General features: G+C 42.7%; 1 protein-coding gene across 6 annotated transcripts in view; it reads right to left on the reverse strand.

Moving 5' to 3' along the window:
- Positions 1 to 16903, reverse strand: part of CCDC88A (coiled-coil domain containing 88A) — a 348165-nt gene that overhangs the window by 172307 nt on the left and 158955 nt on the right. For all 6 annotated transcript variants that reach the window (XM_084624216.1, XM_084624211.1, XM_084624213.1 and 3 more), the window contains one exon: positions 14673 to 14842. In XM_084624216.1, the coding sequence (XP_084480342.1) occupies positions 14673 to 14842 (170 nt within the window). The remainder of the gene's footprint in view (positions 1 to 14672; positions 14843 to 16903) is intronic.

Here is a 16903-nt window from a genome sequence, read left to right on the forward strand (position 1 = left end):
ATTCAGCCCATACGTCTTTAACTTGCTGGCAAGAATACTGTGGGAGACCCTATCAAAAGCTTTGCTAAAGTCAAGGAATAACAGACCCACTGCTTTCCCCTCATCCACAGAGCCAGTTATCTCATCATAGAAGGCAATTAGGTTAGTCAGGCATGACTTGCCCTTGGTGAATCCATGCTGACTGTTCCTGATCACTTTCCTCTCCTCTAAGTGCTTCAAAATGGATTCCTTGAGGACCTGCTCCATGATTTTTCCAGGGACCGAGGTGAAGCTGACTGGCCTGTAGCTCCCCAGATCCTCCTCCTTTTCCTTTTTAAAGATGAGCACTACATTAGCCTTTTTCCAGTCATCTGGGACCTCCCCCGATCACCATGACTTTTCAAAGATAATGGCCAATGGCTTTGCAATCACATCTGCCAACTCCTTTAGCACCCTCAGATGCAGCGCATCCGGCCCCATGGACTTGTGCTCATGCAGCTTATCTAAATTGTCCTGAACCACTTCTTTCTCCACAGAGGGCTGGTCACCTTCTCCCCATGCTGTGCTGCCCAGTGCAGTAGTCTGGGAGCTGACCTTGTTCCTGAAAACAGAGGCAAAAAAAGCATCCAATACTTCAGCTTTTTCCACATCCTGTCTCACTAGGTTGCCTCCCTCATTCAGTAAGGAGCCCACACTTTCCTTGACTTTCTTCTTGTTGCTAACATACCTGAAGAAACCCTTCTTGTTACTCTTAACATCTCTTGCTAGCTGCAACTCCAGGTGTGATTTGGTCTTCCTGATTTCACTCCTGCATACCCGAGCAATATTCTTATACTCTTTCCTGGTCATTTGTCCAATCTTCCACTTCTTGTGTAAGCTTCTTTTTTGTGTTTAAGATCAGCAAGGATTTCACTGTTAAGCCAAGCTGGTCACCTGCCATATTTACTATTCTTTCTACACATCGGGATGACTTGTTCCTGCAACCTCAATAAGGATTCTTTAAAATACAGCCAACTCTCCTCGACTCCTTTCCCCCTCACGTTATTCTCCCAGGGGATCCTGCCCATCAGTTCCCTGAGGGAGTCAAAGTCTGCTTTTCTGAAGTCCAGGGTCTGTATTCTGCTGCTCTCCTTTCTTCCTTGTGTCAGGATCCTGAACTCAACCATCTCATGGTCACTGCCTCGCAGGTTCCCATCCACTTTTGCTTCCCCTACTAATTCTTCCCTGTTTGCGAGCAGCAGGTCAAGAAGAGCTCTGCCCCTCATTGGTTTCTCCAGAAAATTGTCCCCTACACTTTCCAAAAACTTCCTGGATTGCCTGTGCACTGCTGTATTACTCTCCCAGCAGATATCAGGGTGATTGAAGTCTCCCATGAGAACCAGGGCCTGCGATCTAGTAACTTCTGCGAGTTGCCGGAAGAAAGCCTCGTCCACCTCATCCCCCTGGTCTGGTGTTCTACTGCAGACTCTCATCACGACATCATGTTGTTGCTCATACTTCTAAACTTAATCCAGAGACTCTCATGTTTTTCTGCAGTTTCATACTGGAGCTCTGACCAGTTATACTGCTCTCTTACATACAATGCAATTCTTCCACCTTTTGTTCAACTTCCATAACAACCACTTTGCAGCAGCTGCTCTGAAAAAAGTGGAAGGAACCAAGTTAACTCTCCCACAAGACGTGTGATGGAACTCAGTAGTGGACTGTTTTGGACACTATATCAAGAACTGGCCTAACCTAATGACAGTTTGTGAACAAAATCGTGAAAAAATAGCTGGCACTTTCACAGCCAAAGTTCTCAACACTGGGCTTGAGAAAATGTTGAACACATGCTTAGTATCCTGAAGCCTATTTCTGTAGCTTTGAACAAAATGCAGGGAAATAGCTGTTTTATTGTTAAAAGAAAAGGAGTACTTGTGGCACCTTAGAGACTAACAAATTTATTTGAGTATAAGCTTTTGTGAGCTACAGCTCACTTCATCGGATGCATTCAGTGGAAAATACAGTGGGGAGATTGATGACACTGTTGAAATTTGGAAGGAACTGAGTGAGATCTTAAAAAGAGAAATATGCAATGACAGAGTTAAATTACAAGATTAAAAAAACGAATGTGACAAGCACTATCTCCAGCTCATTTTCTTGCAAATATTCTAAGTACTCGGCACCAGGGTCAAACCTTAACTGCTGAAGAAGAAGAGTTCGCTATGACATGGACATCCAGCAATCATCCCCTCCATAATGCCAACTACAATAAACTTCAGAGCTAAGGGTGAACCATTCAAGAAATATATGTTTGCTGATGATGTTTTAAAGAAAGTCACACAAGTGAACTGGTGGAAGTCACTTAAGCACTCGGATTCAGAGACTGTTGAAGTGATAATCTCACTTTTAAGAGCAATACGCTTCTTCTGCTGGTGTAGAAAGAATATTTTCTTCCTTTGGAATGATTCATTCCAAATTGAGAAATCGTTTGGGAACTGAAAAAGCAGGAAAGCTTGTTTTTCTTTTCCAGATTATGAACAAACAGGAAAATGACGGTGAAGATGACTGAGCTAGCTGCAGAAGCCAATATTTTAAGTTTTGTCATGTTGACCTGGCTGACATAGTCGATTTAATTTTTGTTTTTTTAAATAAAATATTTCCTTTAACTATTTTAGTTTAAAACAATTTAAACCAAACCAAACCTGATTTTACAAAACTTGAATGTTTAACTAAATTCAAAAATTCATATGCTTGTTTTGTTAAAATATTATATGTTTGTTGTTGAAAAAAAAATCCAGAATACATAACATTGTTGTTTTGGTTAAATAAAACAATTTAAATGTCTGTCTGGTGATGTTCTCCTCCTAATACGGCATGGCAAGAAAATCCTCCAAATATTAACGATTAACCTGTTGAATTGGAGATAGTTCACCTCCCAGTGACTTCATAAATATCTGCTTCAATTACTTTTGGTAAATGAAGTAACCAAACAATCATTCCTTTTCTGATATAGCTGTAAAACTAATCTGAAAAGTTTTCAAAATAAATCACTTTTAAAATGTATACAGTATACCTTCTAAAAATGAAACCTACGTCTATCTCTGAGTTGTAAAGAATATGTATTAAGGTCTTAACAATGAACAAGAATGAACTTTTATGTAAAAATCCATGGTTAAATCGAGTCTTCCTGACTAGTGATTTAAATCAAATCCACTCTGATTTTTTTCATTTTTTCTTCATTGCTCCAATATAGGGGTGAATTAAGGTTGTTTCAGTGCCTTTACTGATAATAATAAGATACAGTTTAGCTACATAATTTCTTCAAATATAGCCTAAGCACAAATTTCAATAAGCCTAAGCGTTATGGAAAATCTGAAGTGTCGGCATTATTCCACCAAGATAATTCAGGACAAAAAACAGAGAAGTGCAAAATTTCTTAAAGATGTCTGTTTTAAAAATGATTTTAATTCAGACTAACACATCTACTTGTGAATTCTCAGAAAATTCATTCCATACTCAAAAAATAAGTTAAATAAGTTTAGTGAAGATATGCTTTATTGTGCATATGTTACAAAGGTTGAACCCTTGATTTACAAGCAAAACTCAATTCAATCTCAATGAAAACCCAATTAATTAGAGAGGCTACCAGTGCCTCTATAATTCAATTCCTCTCCAGGTTAAAAAAAGTTTCAGTTTGAAATATCACACATTCAGATATATTATTACATTTCTGAGTGGTCTTTGACTTTATTTGACAAGTGAAATAGAAAAGAAACATAAATAAGAGGGACTAAGAGAACTATCTTGACTTTAGCAAAGCTTTTGATACCGTCTCCCATAGTATTCTTGCCAGCAAGTTAAAGAAGTACGGGCTGAATGAATGGACTATAAGGTGGATAGAAAGCTGGCTAGATCATCAGGCTCAACGGGTAGTGATCAATGGCTCGATGTCTAGTTGGCAGCTGGTATCAAACAGAGTGCCCCAAGGGTCGGTCCTGCAGCCGGTTTTCTTCAACATCTTCATTAATGATCTGGATGATGGGATGAATTGCACCCTCAGCAAGTTCGCAGATGACTTCTCTACTTCTCTATACTGATATCCAGAAATCACATATTTTTGATATAGGCAAATTCTGCATAATATTGCACATTATTAGATTAGGGCACTATGACTTTTCTATTAACGTTTATGTTCCTTGCTTACATCTCACTCATATTTTTAAATAGAAATCTACAAGCAGTTTGATTTCGATACATTGAATTAAGTGTGTATGAATACAGTTTCTTGCAGTGTCTTCATTACACCGAATTCTTGGATCATATTTTGTATCTAATTCCTTGTGCAGCATGCTAAAAATATATCTCAAAACAATCTTCATATACTTTTTTAAGGAATTGTACGGTATATGGTATAGGTTAAAATGAACTATGAAGTTAGTCTACAAGAAACAGCTTACACTGTCTGTCATCTAGGACTACTTATTTTTTGACTCAAGATACGAATCTATTTGTATTTTCACAATTTTAAATGCAACCCAATATATAGTATAGAGTCCCAAATGTGACTGACAGTTTAATAATTTAAAGAAGTCTAAGATTTTCAATATACTCCTATGCCTAGAGGAAATGTATTTATAAATTAAATTCAAATACAGTGCAAAACGTTAAATGTTCAGAGCCTTCACTGTGGTTCTAATTGTATGCTTCAACTAAAGACTAGAGAGAATTGTACTAAATTATAACGAACATACTGGTGTTCACTGTTTAGGCTATCTATTAACTGCCAATCAAACTAATAACAGTAATTTTTTCACTAATTTTCTTGGTGCAGCTGTTTATAGAATATCCTGGGCGGGCTCATTTCAATAGACACATAATAATACAGACATCAGAAAATGAGAGCCACATCTTTTGTTCTATAGTCCTCATAAAGACTAAAATGTAGTGGGGGAGGGGGTTTCTGAATGAATCAGCCAGATAGTTCAAAAAGAAAAGGAGTACTTTTGGAACCTTAGAGACTAACCAATTTATTTGAGCATAAGCTTTCATGAGCTACAGCTCACTTCATTGGATGCAATCAGTTGCATCACCTGTTGGGTGATGGCGTACTGCGACATGAAGGTGTGGATGGAAGACCACGTTGCTGCCTTGCATATGTCCTGTATAGGGACCAGCGCAAGGAATGCTGTGGACGAAGCCTGTGCTCTTGTGGAGTGTGCTGTCAGCGGATGGGCTGGAATCTTAACTAGGTCACAGAATGTTCTGATGCAGGACGTGATCCACGATGAAATGCGCTGGGACGAGATGGGAAGCCCCTTCATTCTCTCAGCGATTGCAATAAAGAGCTGTGGTGACCTATGAAACAGCTTTGTGCGCTCAATTTAGAATGCTACGGCTCGCCTGACATCCAGGGAATGGAGCATTCACTCTGTTACTGTCATGTGGCTTAGGGAAGCACACAGGTAAAAATATGTCCTGGTTCACATGAAACTGGGAGACCACCTTTGGTAGAAAAGCGGGGTGAGGGCATAGCTGCAACTTTTCTTTATAAAAGACCATATAGGGAGGCTTGGAAGTCAGGGCTCTGAGCTCAGAGATCCTTCTGGCCGAGGTTATGGCCACCAGAAAGGCCACCTTCCAGGAAAGGTAGGAGAGAAGGCAGGTCACCATAGGCTTGAAAGGGGGCCTCATGAGCGTGGACAGGACCAGGATGAGGTCCCACTGGGGAACAACTGTCGCACCTGGGGATAAAGCTTGTCCAAACCCTTGAGAAACTGGCCCTCCATGGGATTTCCGAAGACTGATCTACCTGCTGCCCCCAGGTGGAAGGCTGAAATGGCAGCCAGGTGTACTTTTATAGATGATACTGCCAACCCCTGCTGCTTGAGGTACGGTACATAGTCCAAAAAAGGAGAATTGATGCTTGCTGCGGAGGGCTGTCCATCTGCAGAGTCCAGATGGAAAACCGATTCCACTTTGCCAGGTACTTGGCACGAGTGGAGGGTTTCCTACTTCCCAGCAGAACTTCCCTGAGTCCTAACACGGAAGCTTGAGTGGGTTCAACCATGGAGTTTCCATGCCGTGAGGTGGGGAGACTCCAGGTTGGGGTGTTGTAGACAGCCATGGTCCTGTGTGATGAGGGTTGTGCACACGGAAGGGTTACTGGTCTGCCCACTGAGAGGTTCAACCGCATGGTGAACCAGTGCTGGCGGGGCCCACGCTGGTGCTATGAGGATCAAGAAAGCCCTGTCCCAGTGAGACCTTGAGGAGGACTTTGTGTATGAGAGCGGAAGGGTGGGAACGTACAGCAGGTGACTCGTCCATGAAAGGTGAAAGGCGTCCGCAATTGAGCCTGGGCTGTGGTTCAGAAATGAGCAGAACTGCTAGGACTTCCTGTTGCTCCCCATCGCGGCTGAAGCAGTCGGCTAGCTTGTTTTGCGTTCCCAGAAGATACGACACCTCTAGGTGTATCGAGTGGGCAATGCAAAAGTCTCATAGCACAAGGGCTTCCTGGCACAGGGGAGAGGAGCACCACCCTGTTTGTTTATATAGAACATCGCTGTGGTGTTGTCCATCAGCACCAACACACAAGCCCTGAGGTGGGCCTGGAATGCTTGGCATGCCAGACGAACCGCCCTCAGCTCCCTTACATTGTTGTGCAGCGATAGTTCTGTGTGGGACCATAGGCCTTGGGTTCTTATATTGCCCAGGTGCGCTCCCCAACCGAGCGCCGAGGCGTCCGTAACCAGCGATAGCATAGGTTGGGGTTTGGCAAAAGGTTCTCCCGCACAGACCACTTGTGGCTGCAGCCACCAGCGGAGAGACTCAAGAATGCGCAGGGGGGGAGGGTGATTAATCTGTCTAGTGGGTCCCTGCTGGGCCTGTGCCCCTGCGCCAACCACACCCTGAGAGGCTGAAGGCACAATCTGGCATGATGAACCACCTATGTGCAGGCCGCCATATGCCCCAACAGTTTCATGCAATTTCTGGCTGTCATTGTGGGGAATCGGTGAAGGTTCTTGATAATGTCCCTGAGTGCTTGGAAGTGCAGCTTGGGCAGGAGCGCCCTGGCTTGCGTGGAGTCCGAGAGAGTTCCTATGAATTCAATTCTTTGCATTGCGTCTAGTGTGGATTTGGGCACGTTCAACATGGAGCCCAGCCTGAGGAAGGTGGCCCGAGCCAGACACACATGCTCCAAAGCCTGTGCTTGCGACTTGGCAAGCCAGTCATCCAGGTACGGGAAAACTTGCACCTGATGTCTGTGGAGGAAGGCTGCCACGACCACCATACACTTTGTGAATACCCAGAGGGCTGCCGAAAGCAGAAACGGGAGTACCCTGAACTGGTAGTGGTGGCTGCTGACCACAAAGTGAAGAAATCGTCTCTGGGTCGGGATAATGGAGATATTAAAGTACGCATCTTTCAAGCCGAGTCCCCTGGATCCATAGAAGGAATGATGGAGGCCAGGGAGACCATGTGAAACTTCACTTTCCTTATGAATGTGTTGAGGTCTCGCAGATCCAGTATAGGCCAGAGCCTACCCTTGGCTTTGCGGATGAGGAAACAGCAGGAGTAGAACCCCTTGTCTCTGAACTACTGAGGAACCTTCTCTACTGCCCATATAGCGAGGAGCGATTGCACCTCCTGCAGAAGGAGTTGTTCCTGAGAAGGGTCCCTGAAGAGGGATGGGGAATGGGGGTGGGAGGAAACAGAATTGGATAGAATATCCCACAACCACTGTGCTGAGGACCCAGCAATCTGACATGATCTGGGACCAAGCACAGTCAAAGTGGGACAGTTGATTCACAAAGAGGGGATAAGGATACGGTGCTGGTCCTCTGTCCTCGGGCACATCTTCAAAAGTTTGGCTTCGGGCCAGGGGGCTTTTTCGAAGAACCCTGGCCTTGGCCTGAGGAGGACTACGACAGGCGCCTCCTATTATTCCTGCCCCGTCTCCTAGACAAGTCTCACTTTGGGGGCCCGGAATAGAAGCGGGACGGGGGCTGACGCCTAAATGGCTTTCTTTGGGGTGCAGAGGTGTGGATCCCCAAAGACTTTAGAGTCGCCCACAAGTCCTTAACACTGCGCAAGTGAGAGTCCGTATTTAGGGCAAAGAAGCCCGCGCAGTCAAAGGGCAGGTCCTGGATAGTGTTCTGGACCTCCGGTGGTATCCCCAACACTTACAGCCACACGCTGCGTCTCATTGTAATGGCAGTGTCCATAGTCCGAGCCGCTGAGTCTGCTGTGTCTAATACAGCCTGGAGGGAGGTTCTTGAGACCACCCTGCCCTCCTCTAAAAGCGCATTAAACTCCTTGCACGAGTCAGCTGGGAGCAACTCCTGAAACTTTGCTAATGTGCTCCAGGAATTGAAAGCATAGCGGTTGAGTACCGCTTGCTGGTTGGCCACTCGAAGCTGGAGCCCACCGGTCAAGTAGACCTTTCGGCCGAAAAGGTCCAGCTTCTTAGCGTCTTGTGACTTTGGAGCGGGACCTAGCTACCCCTACCTCTACTTGTGATTTGCCGCATCGACCACTAGAGTCCCCAGTTGGGAGTGGATGAAAAGGTGTTCATACCCTTTCTGCAACACAAAATAACGTCTCTCCACCACTGCAGTGGTGGGTGGTACCGAGGCTGGAGTCTGCCAGAGCACCCTAGTAGTGTTCTGGATAGTTCTAATCAGGGGCAAGGCCAACCTAGATGGACCCTCCAGAGCAAGGATGTCCACCATCGGGTCTGACTCCTCCGTGACCACCTCTGCCTGTAGGTTTAGGTTCAGGGCCATGCCTAAGAAGGTCCTGGTGTTCCCTGGTGTCCATCACTAGTATGGTGGTGCCCGCCACTGTCTCATCCAGCAAGGAGGAGGCCCATGGGACCGGGTCTTCCTGCCCTCCTGGCTCCCTAGACGCTGGGTCGGGTGCATTGGTCCCCCCCCTCCGTGACTGGAGGTGGCTCCAGTACAACTGGTGGTGCTGGTTCGGGTGCTGCGCCTGAGTGTGGACACCCAGAATCCTTGTCCCGTGAGGGGTCCTCCAGAGCTCTGGGGGTGTGGCATGACATCGATATTGCTGAGGGGGGAGCACGAGGTGCAGATGCCACCAATGCGGCCCTGGAGCCCTGACGCTGAGCATGATAGGCCCAAGAAATCCAAAAGAGCCCCTGTACTGGGCCCTGCCACTGGGGTGGCCCGGATACCGCCGGTGCTGACAAGTCCAAGACTCTGCAGTGCTGGCACCGAGAGCGGTACTGGCTGTGTCGGGAGACAGAAGACTCAGCCTCTGACTCAGAAAAGTACTCTGAGCCCTACCACAGGGGGGCAGAGTGAGACAGTGCCGGGGAGCGGCGCTGTCACATCATAGGCTTGGCCCAAGAATGAACAGGGGGTGGTGCCGCTGTCAGTGCTGCTGACGGTGCCTGAACTTGGTCCAGTGTCTGCAGCAGTGCTGGAGCTCGCATCTGCGGGGCCGAGGACTGTGGCGTCATGGCAATAAGGTCCTGCGCTGCCTCGTAGTTATCTAGCATGGAACGGGGGTCGAGCTCTCCCTCCCAAGTCAGGGAGTCCACCAGCACCGGACTCAACGGACCTCCAGTCAGGGCCGGAGTCAATGGTGCCAGGTCTTGAGGGCCAGGCCGTGGGTGTTCCGCTGCGGGACGCACCCAGCTGGAATCCCCTTGCAGCTTCTTAACCGGGGGGGCCGACTCCATCAGGAGAAGCTTTAAACGAGTCTCGCTCTCTTTTAGTCCTGGGTCTAAAGCTCCTGAAAAGTGCGCACTTGTCTGTCTGTCTGATGACCTTCTCTTAGGCACTTAAGACAAGCAGCATGCGGATCACCTCTGGGCCTAGGGTTTACACTCCTCTTGCATACTTTAAACCCCTAGGGAAAACTGGTGGTGGGAGGGGGTGACAGGGGCAAAGTTAGCTTGACTATAAACTATTATACAACTACTGTTATTACAACTCAATTAAGCTATTTACAAATAAGAAAAGGGAACCAACAGGTAGCCACTTGCGAATGCAAGAGACTGAGCTGCTCCAACAACCTTCACTGGTGGTAAGAAGGAACTGAGCAGGCAGCAAGTCAGCAGGGTCCTATATACACTGCCATGAAGGCGTCACTCCATGGGCCTCCACAGCAAACCTGATGGGTACTGGTAGGGGAAAAACCTATTGGAATGCACATGAGCAATCACTTGAAGAACATAATCTTTTTGAAAGTCCTGACCTGCTCACAGCCCACAGCTCTCTGCTTCACCCTGCCTTTTCCCTAGTGCCTCAATTGTTGAGGCAAATATATTCCCGCACAAGATTACATCTATAAAAAGACACATTTAAAGCACAGTAAGGCACATACCACTGATACAGTAGTAATGGAGGATAAGACAGACAGGGAATTACACTGGTGTCTGCACCTGAAATAATACCAGTGCACCATGTAAACTGAAAGGCAGTGCTGAATTAGGGTTTGTCTTCAAAGAGAAGTTAGTGGTCAGCAAGCTAGAGTGTGAATTTACAGCACACTAGCTACTCTGCACTAACTCCCTATGTGGACATGTTTACTGTGCAGTAAAAGTGCCTTGGGGCATTTTAGCTAAGTATACTTATAAGCATACTAAGCTAAAGTACGGTTGGGCATTTGACCAGTCCAAAATAACTGCATAATAATTGACTAATCAAACATTGGTCAAATATGGCCAAATAATGACAAAAATGGTCAAATATTTTAAAGCACTATTATTAGAACAACAGTAACAAAAAAAGGGTAAGATTTTATGGTCTTCACTAGGCTTAGCCTTAGATACATGCTTATGCCTAATTACAAAAATCAAGTTACTTAAATGTGTAAAAAATATAAAACACAATGAAATGAGGTTCTAAAAAATGAAAGAATCATGACTACCTTTTTTAGACATGTCAGGTTAGCATTTAAATGCAAACATTATTCAAGACTGAACAGTTACCAAAAAAAAAAGAAAAATAATTTTTAAATTACTAGGTAGGCAGCAAGCAAACTCTTCATGCAACTTGCTTTTCATTAACTTCTTTTTCTTTATCAGCTTCAACTGCTTCATCTATATCTTTGTCATCCTCATCACTTATCAGTATCTCCTTCTTGCTCTTCATCTGATGAATACAGTAAACTCTTCATCTGCCATTTTCTTCTCCAATCTTAAATTGTGATGCGCAGTCACCAGATTCCCAGTAGTGGAGGTCTGCAGTCTACTTCTGATTTTTGAACGAATGATTCCGCAAACCAACCAATTTAGTTCTGCACAAGCAGTCGTACACAGAAGTGTTAAAAGAATTTCTACCACTTTGCAGCTAGAATGCAATGAGGACACAACCCTTTCCACCACGATGGAAGTGCAGAAGTATTTCAATTCAGCTGCTGGGATTGCACTCCATATTGTTTTATGTTTTATGACTGAATGAGCTGATTCTTGTTTTATAATTTCCTGCCTTGGTCAGAATTGTTTGTTCATTTGTATATCCTTTAAAATTTTCAACAGCCACTATGAAGTTACAGGCTGAATCAAACTTCTCATCAGAAATGTCTTGGCTCCTGAAGTGTGGTTCAAGAAGGTAAGCCCTGACTGGGATGATATAGTTGGGGATTTGTCCTGCTTTGAGCAGGGAGTTGGACTAGATGACCTCCTGAGGTCCCTTCCACCCCCGATATTCTATGATTCTATGAAGTAACAACAAGCAAAAAGAAAAGGAGTACTTGTGGCACCTTAGAGACTAACCAACTTATTTGAGCATAAGCTCTGATGCATCTGATGAAGTGAGCTGTAGCTCACAAAAGCTTATGCTCAAATAAATTGGTTAGTCTCTAAGGTGCCACAAGTACTCCTTTTCTTTTTGCGAATACAGACTAACACGGCTGCTACTCTGAAACTTGTCTATTATCTTCTTCTCTTCAGCTTTTGCAAGTGGACTGTGTTCATTATTCTCACAAATATGTCTCTTACAAGTGTTGTTGTAGCCATATTGGTCCCAGGATGTGAGAGACCAAGGTAGGTGAGCACATATCTTTTATTGGATCAACTTCTGCTGGTGGAAGAGATAAGACAAGCTTTTGAGCTACACAAAATCTCTTCCACTGATCCAATGAAGGATATTATTTCTCCCAAATAAGTTTTAACACCAAGAACAAGTTCCTGAACATCAGACAATACAGAACTATCATTTTCCAATTCGGAATGGACTGAGCTACAAGTTCAGGCAGTGAAATTAATTTTTGCGTTTCAGATCCAAAAAGGCATTGTCTTCAAGAATATCAGTGAGGATTTTTCAGAGGCAGCACCTAGCCACCATTTCTTCAAGCTGACTGACTAGCTTTCTTGCTTATTTGAAGATCTTTGAGACATTTAATAGAAGATGCCCATTGAGTACAACAAGCCTTACTCAGTGCGGATGAAATTGAGTGCTGTATTAACTGACACTGAAAAAGGCTGTTGACACTTCTTTGTTTTTTAAAAAATTGACAATGCTTTTCATTTTCGAGGCATGATGAGAAAGTTGTCAGATCTTCAATTTCACCAGTGAAAACCTGCATTGTATGGGCAGCTCATTCATAACACAGAACATTTATCAATGAAGACCAAGCAGAGCTTCCATATTAGCCACTTCGTCAGCCACAAATGAAATAACCTTCCGTTGACCCAAGTCCATTATATTTTTTTAACTGGTCAGCTATACGTTGGGCTGTATAATGATGCTCAGTTATGCAATGGAACAAGTAAAACTCTGGTTGTGGAGCTGTTATCATGAAGTTGATGACAGTCTCATTGCTCCATCCATCAGACACTAGAGACATGAGGGGTTTGTGCAATAAGAACACCAGCTCTCTTTTTTCACATCATCCACTTCAGCATTCAGAAGACTTCCTGCAAGCTGTTTCCTACTTAGTATTTTGTAAATTGGACAAAACTTATGAAAAAATTATAGCATATAAGGATTACTGACTATATTAAGTGTACTACTGGCATAAATACCTCTAGCAAATCTACAATTAAGTTCATTTTTCTGGTAACAGGACACTCTATCCAAAAACCTCTTAATACCACTTTCAAAAACATCTGAAGACTTTTCAGAAGTAGGAGTTTTAAATGCTGAACCAGATGGAGTAGTAAAATTCTTATTAGAAGATCAAGAAATGGCATTTGCTTCACTTTCATTGTCATATCACTATCTTCATCAAAAGACTCCATGTGTTGTGATACTGCTGCCGAAGACAAAGTAGGAGAATGCAGACAAATTTTGATGCAGACCACTTTTCCCTTTCTTGTTGTTTGATCATAATAATCTATCTTTGACAGTAGTTGGACATATATCACAAGAATTCAACAAGTGTTTCTTCATTCTAAATACATGTGTTCTACTCAGAAAAAGATCTTCCACATAGTTTGAACAGTTTTTCCATGTTCCTATCTAGTAAAAAATTTCCATGCAAATGATTTTGGCTTTCTCCTACTCTGCATAATTTATTATGTCACTGGTGGGTGAGGTAGAATCTTTTATTGGACAAACTTCTGTTGGTGAGAGAGATAAGTTTTCAAGAGACACAGAGCTCTGTGAGCTGTAGCTCACGAAATCTTATGCTCAAATAAATTTGTTAGTCTAAGGTGCCACAAGTACTCCTTTTCTTTTTGTGAATACAGACTAACACGGCTGCTACTCTGAAACCTGTTCTTGTATTTCAGTCAACCAGTAGCCATTCAGTTCTATTTCTAACTGATCCTATTCCAGAAGAATCCAGTAAATCAAAATGCTTTTGGGCATGCTGCCCTCTCCTCCCCAGGACGCTTACAGACTCCCAGATCACATAAAGGGGAGCAGTTGGCCACTCCTTCCTGCAGCAAAAACAATCAACTCATAAGCAGCAAAAGAAGCAGAAACAGAGCAGGGAGAGAAGGACTTCTATAGAGATGTGATGTCACAACACTGTCAATCGCACAGAACTTTTTATATGATCAGTAAGGTTTTGGCTGAGGATAAACAGGAGGGGTCGAATAACAGGTGGTCATTATTTGACTGGCTTACCAAGCCTAAGGTAAAGTACACAAGAATGTGTAAGAATGTACACATAGGGAGTTAGTGGGGTTACACCTACTGTGCTGTAAATTCACACCCTAGCTTTCTGTGCACTAACTTCTCATATAGACAGGCCTTTACATTATCTGAAGATTGTGAATGTGAAATGGCTCAATTACACCAACCAGGCACCACAGGTTTAACATAAGTCACTGAACTGCATGGCAACTCAGGATTGGTCAAGTATATCCCAAACCCGCAAGGAGTTCCCAAATATGCGAACCCTCAGAAAGTTGCATAGTATACTTTTATGAGCACTTCACACTCATTTTACATCATCACAATGACACAAACTAACCACAACATACTCAAAAGTTCAACTTATTGTTCTGTTGATATGTTCATAGCTAAAACATCAATGAATTCTCAATATACAGTAAGAGAAAGAGCACATATACTAAGACACATCTGAAACTACAGCTGTTATTACAATAAAATTCTCACACTCTAGATAATATATAATAGTAATAGCTCCAAAATATATTTAAAACTACTGTTTCATATTTAAAACTGGACAATTGGCCTAGAGAGTACAGTATTGTGTGAGGTCAGCAATACTGTAAGACCCAAGAACCCAATTCTCGCATTGAGATTCATTTCCAATCAATATGTACTTACAGCTCCTGCCTAAGTCTTCTTATTTTTGCTTTGGCATCTGCTAGCTCCACTGACAAGTGCTGTCTGCTTTCAGTGCGTTTAATGCCTGGAGATCCACAAGGTGATTGTGCTGCTGACGCATGAGGTAGAAAATGAAGACAGTCCCGTTCTTCAGAAAGCTCTACGATAGTCTAAGAAATAAAACACAACAAGCATATAAGCACTTCAGATGGCTGTTTATATGTCAAAAAGTAACAAATAACTTTTAAAGGTATAGTAAATCAAAGATTGAAATGATACAAGAACTAAACTAATATGGTCTTGTGGTAAAAAAACAAGTTGGAATCAGGAATACTAGGTTCAATTCCTAGCTCTGCCACAGACCTCCTTTGTGACTTTTGGCAAGTCACATAAGATTTTCAAAAACAGAAGCTTAAATTTAGACTTCTAGTCTCATATTTAAGTACCAAGTAAGAGGCCTGATTCTCAAAAATGTTCACCACCCAACAGTTTCCATTGACTTTATTGAGAACAGCAAGGTTCTCAGCACTTTTGAAAATCAGCTTATTTATTTAGGAGCTATGACACAGGGCCAGAAAGGGTTAAGCAACTTGCAGGCTAAATGACCCAAATTCAACCTTTAAAGACATCTGAGAGAAGTATGTAAATACTAACTAGGGCTATTCCTTATAAATAGCTAACATAGCTATGTTAAATAGACTAGAGTTTTGAAATGCAAACCTGTATTGTTAGAGAATTAGAGGTAATATTAACTGTATGTGTTTTTATGTTGTTAGTTGTTAACCATGTAAACCACCACTGATGTAAACAAATAGTTCCTGTCTATTACTATAGCTATTGATTCAGAGATCAAAAGAGAATATTAACATTTAGATTAAACTTGGCTGTAATAGTGTAATTGTCTATATTTCTCTTTGAAGGTTGTAGTAAACTGTCTTTGACCTGCTTAATGGATAATTACCTTATGCTAATGAATGCAACCAGTTACCTGTGTATACATAGGAAATAGGTAATTCTACTTCAAAGCAACTATTCTTCACCCAATGGATCAACCTGATATTGGACATTGAACTGAACTTATGGACAAACTCTGAAAGAACTCTTTGAAACTTTAAAGCTCACCATCTCCACTATTAAACTGATAATTTATTCAATTCTGTATGTATAATGATCTTTTAACCACACTCTCTCTCTCTTTTCTTTTTTAATAAAGTTTAGTTTAGTTAATAAGAATGGCCTGTAAGCTATATTTGGGTAAGATCTTCCCTGATGCTCCCTGACTCAGATGAGAGAAGAGTAGAGAGTCAGGAAGGGACAAAACCATCAAGTCTTTAGCTACTATATAGGAGGTGTAGACAATACCAATATGGTACTGGATAGGATGGTACTGACTGTGAGCTGGGAGGCTTCATCAGTAATGACCCTGTTAGTGCTGGTCTTGCGAACAAAGTCATTGGGGATGATCTTGTTGACCAAAATTACCAGTACCAAGGCCATTAGTACTCATGGAAACTGAACCTCTAGAGACGGTGCAGAAGATAACGGTACTGGGCCCTTTGAGGAACAATTAGACCATGGCAAGATGGGGTGTGAAACTAAACTGCAGTAGTCTGCCATAGTATAACAGTCTGTGTGCACCCTGTTGATGCATGTTAACAGTCCTCTTTGAAATGGGACTAGTTCATAGTGCATTAATGGACTGTTAACGTGTCAGCAGGGAGCATATGGACAGTGAGACTGCAGAAGGTTACCGCAGGGTAGATTCACACCCCAGTTTGCCATGGTCTAATTGTCTGTAAAAACAAACTTTATGTTGTTGAATGGGCACTAAGCACCAGTATGTCAAAGTGCACTACAAAACTTTTAGTGAGGTAGCAGGGTCCACATGGTGACTTAGACCAGTGGTTCTCAACCAGAGGTAAGGGTATCCTTAGGGGTACACAGAGGTCTTCCAGAGCGTACATCAACTCATCTAGATATATGCCTAGTTTTACAGCAGGCTACATAAAAAACACTAGCGAAGTCAGTATAAACTAAAATTTCATATAGACATGACTTGTTTATACTGCTCTATATATTATACACTGAAATATAAGTACAATATTTATATTCCAATTGATCTATTTTATAATTTTATGGTAAAAATGAGAAAGTACTCAATTTTTCAGTAATAGTGTGCTGTGACATTTTGAATTTTTATGTCTGATTTTGTAACCCAGTAGTTTTTAAGT

This window comes from Lepidochelys olivacea, assembly GCF_965140295.1.
Source record: "Lepidochelys olivacea isolate rLepOli2 genome assembly, chromosome: 3".
NCBI classification, from domain to species: Eukaryota; Metazoa; Chordata; order Testudines; family Cheloniidae; genus Lepidochelys; species Lepidochelys olivacea.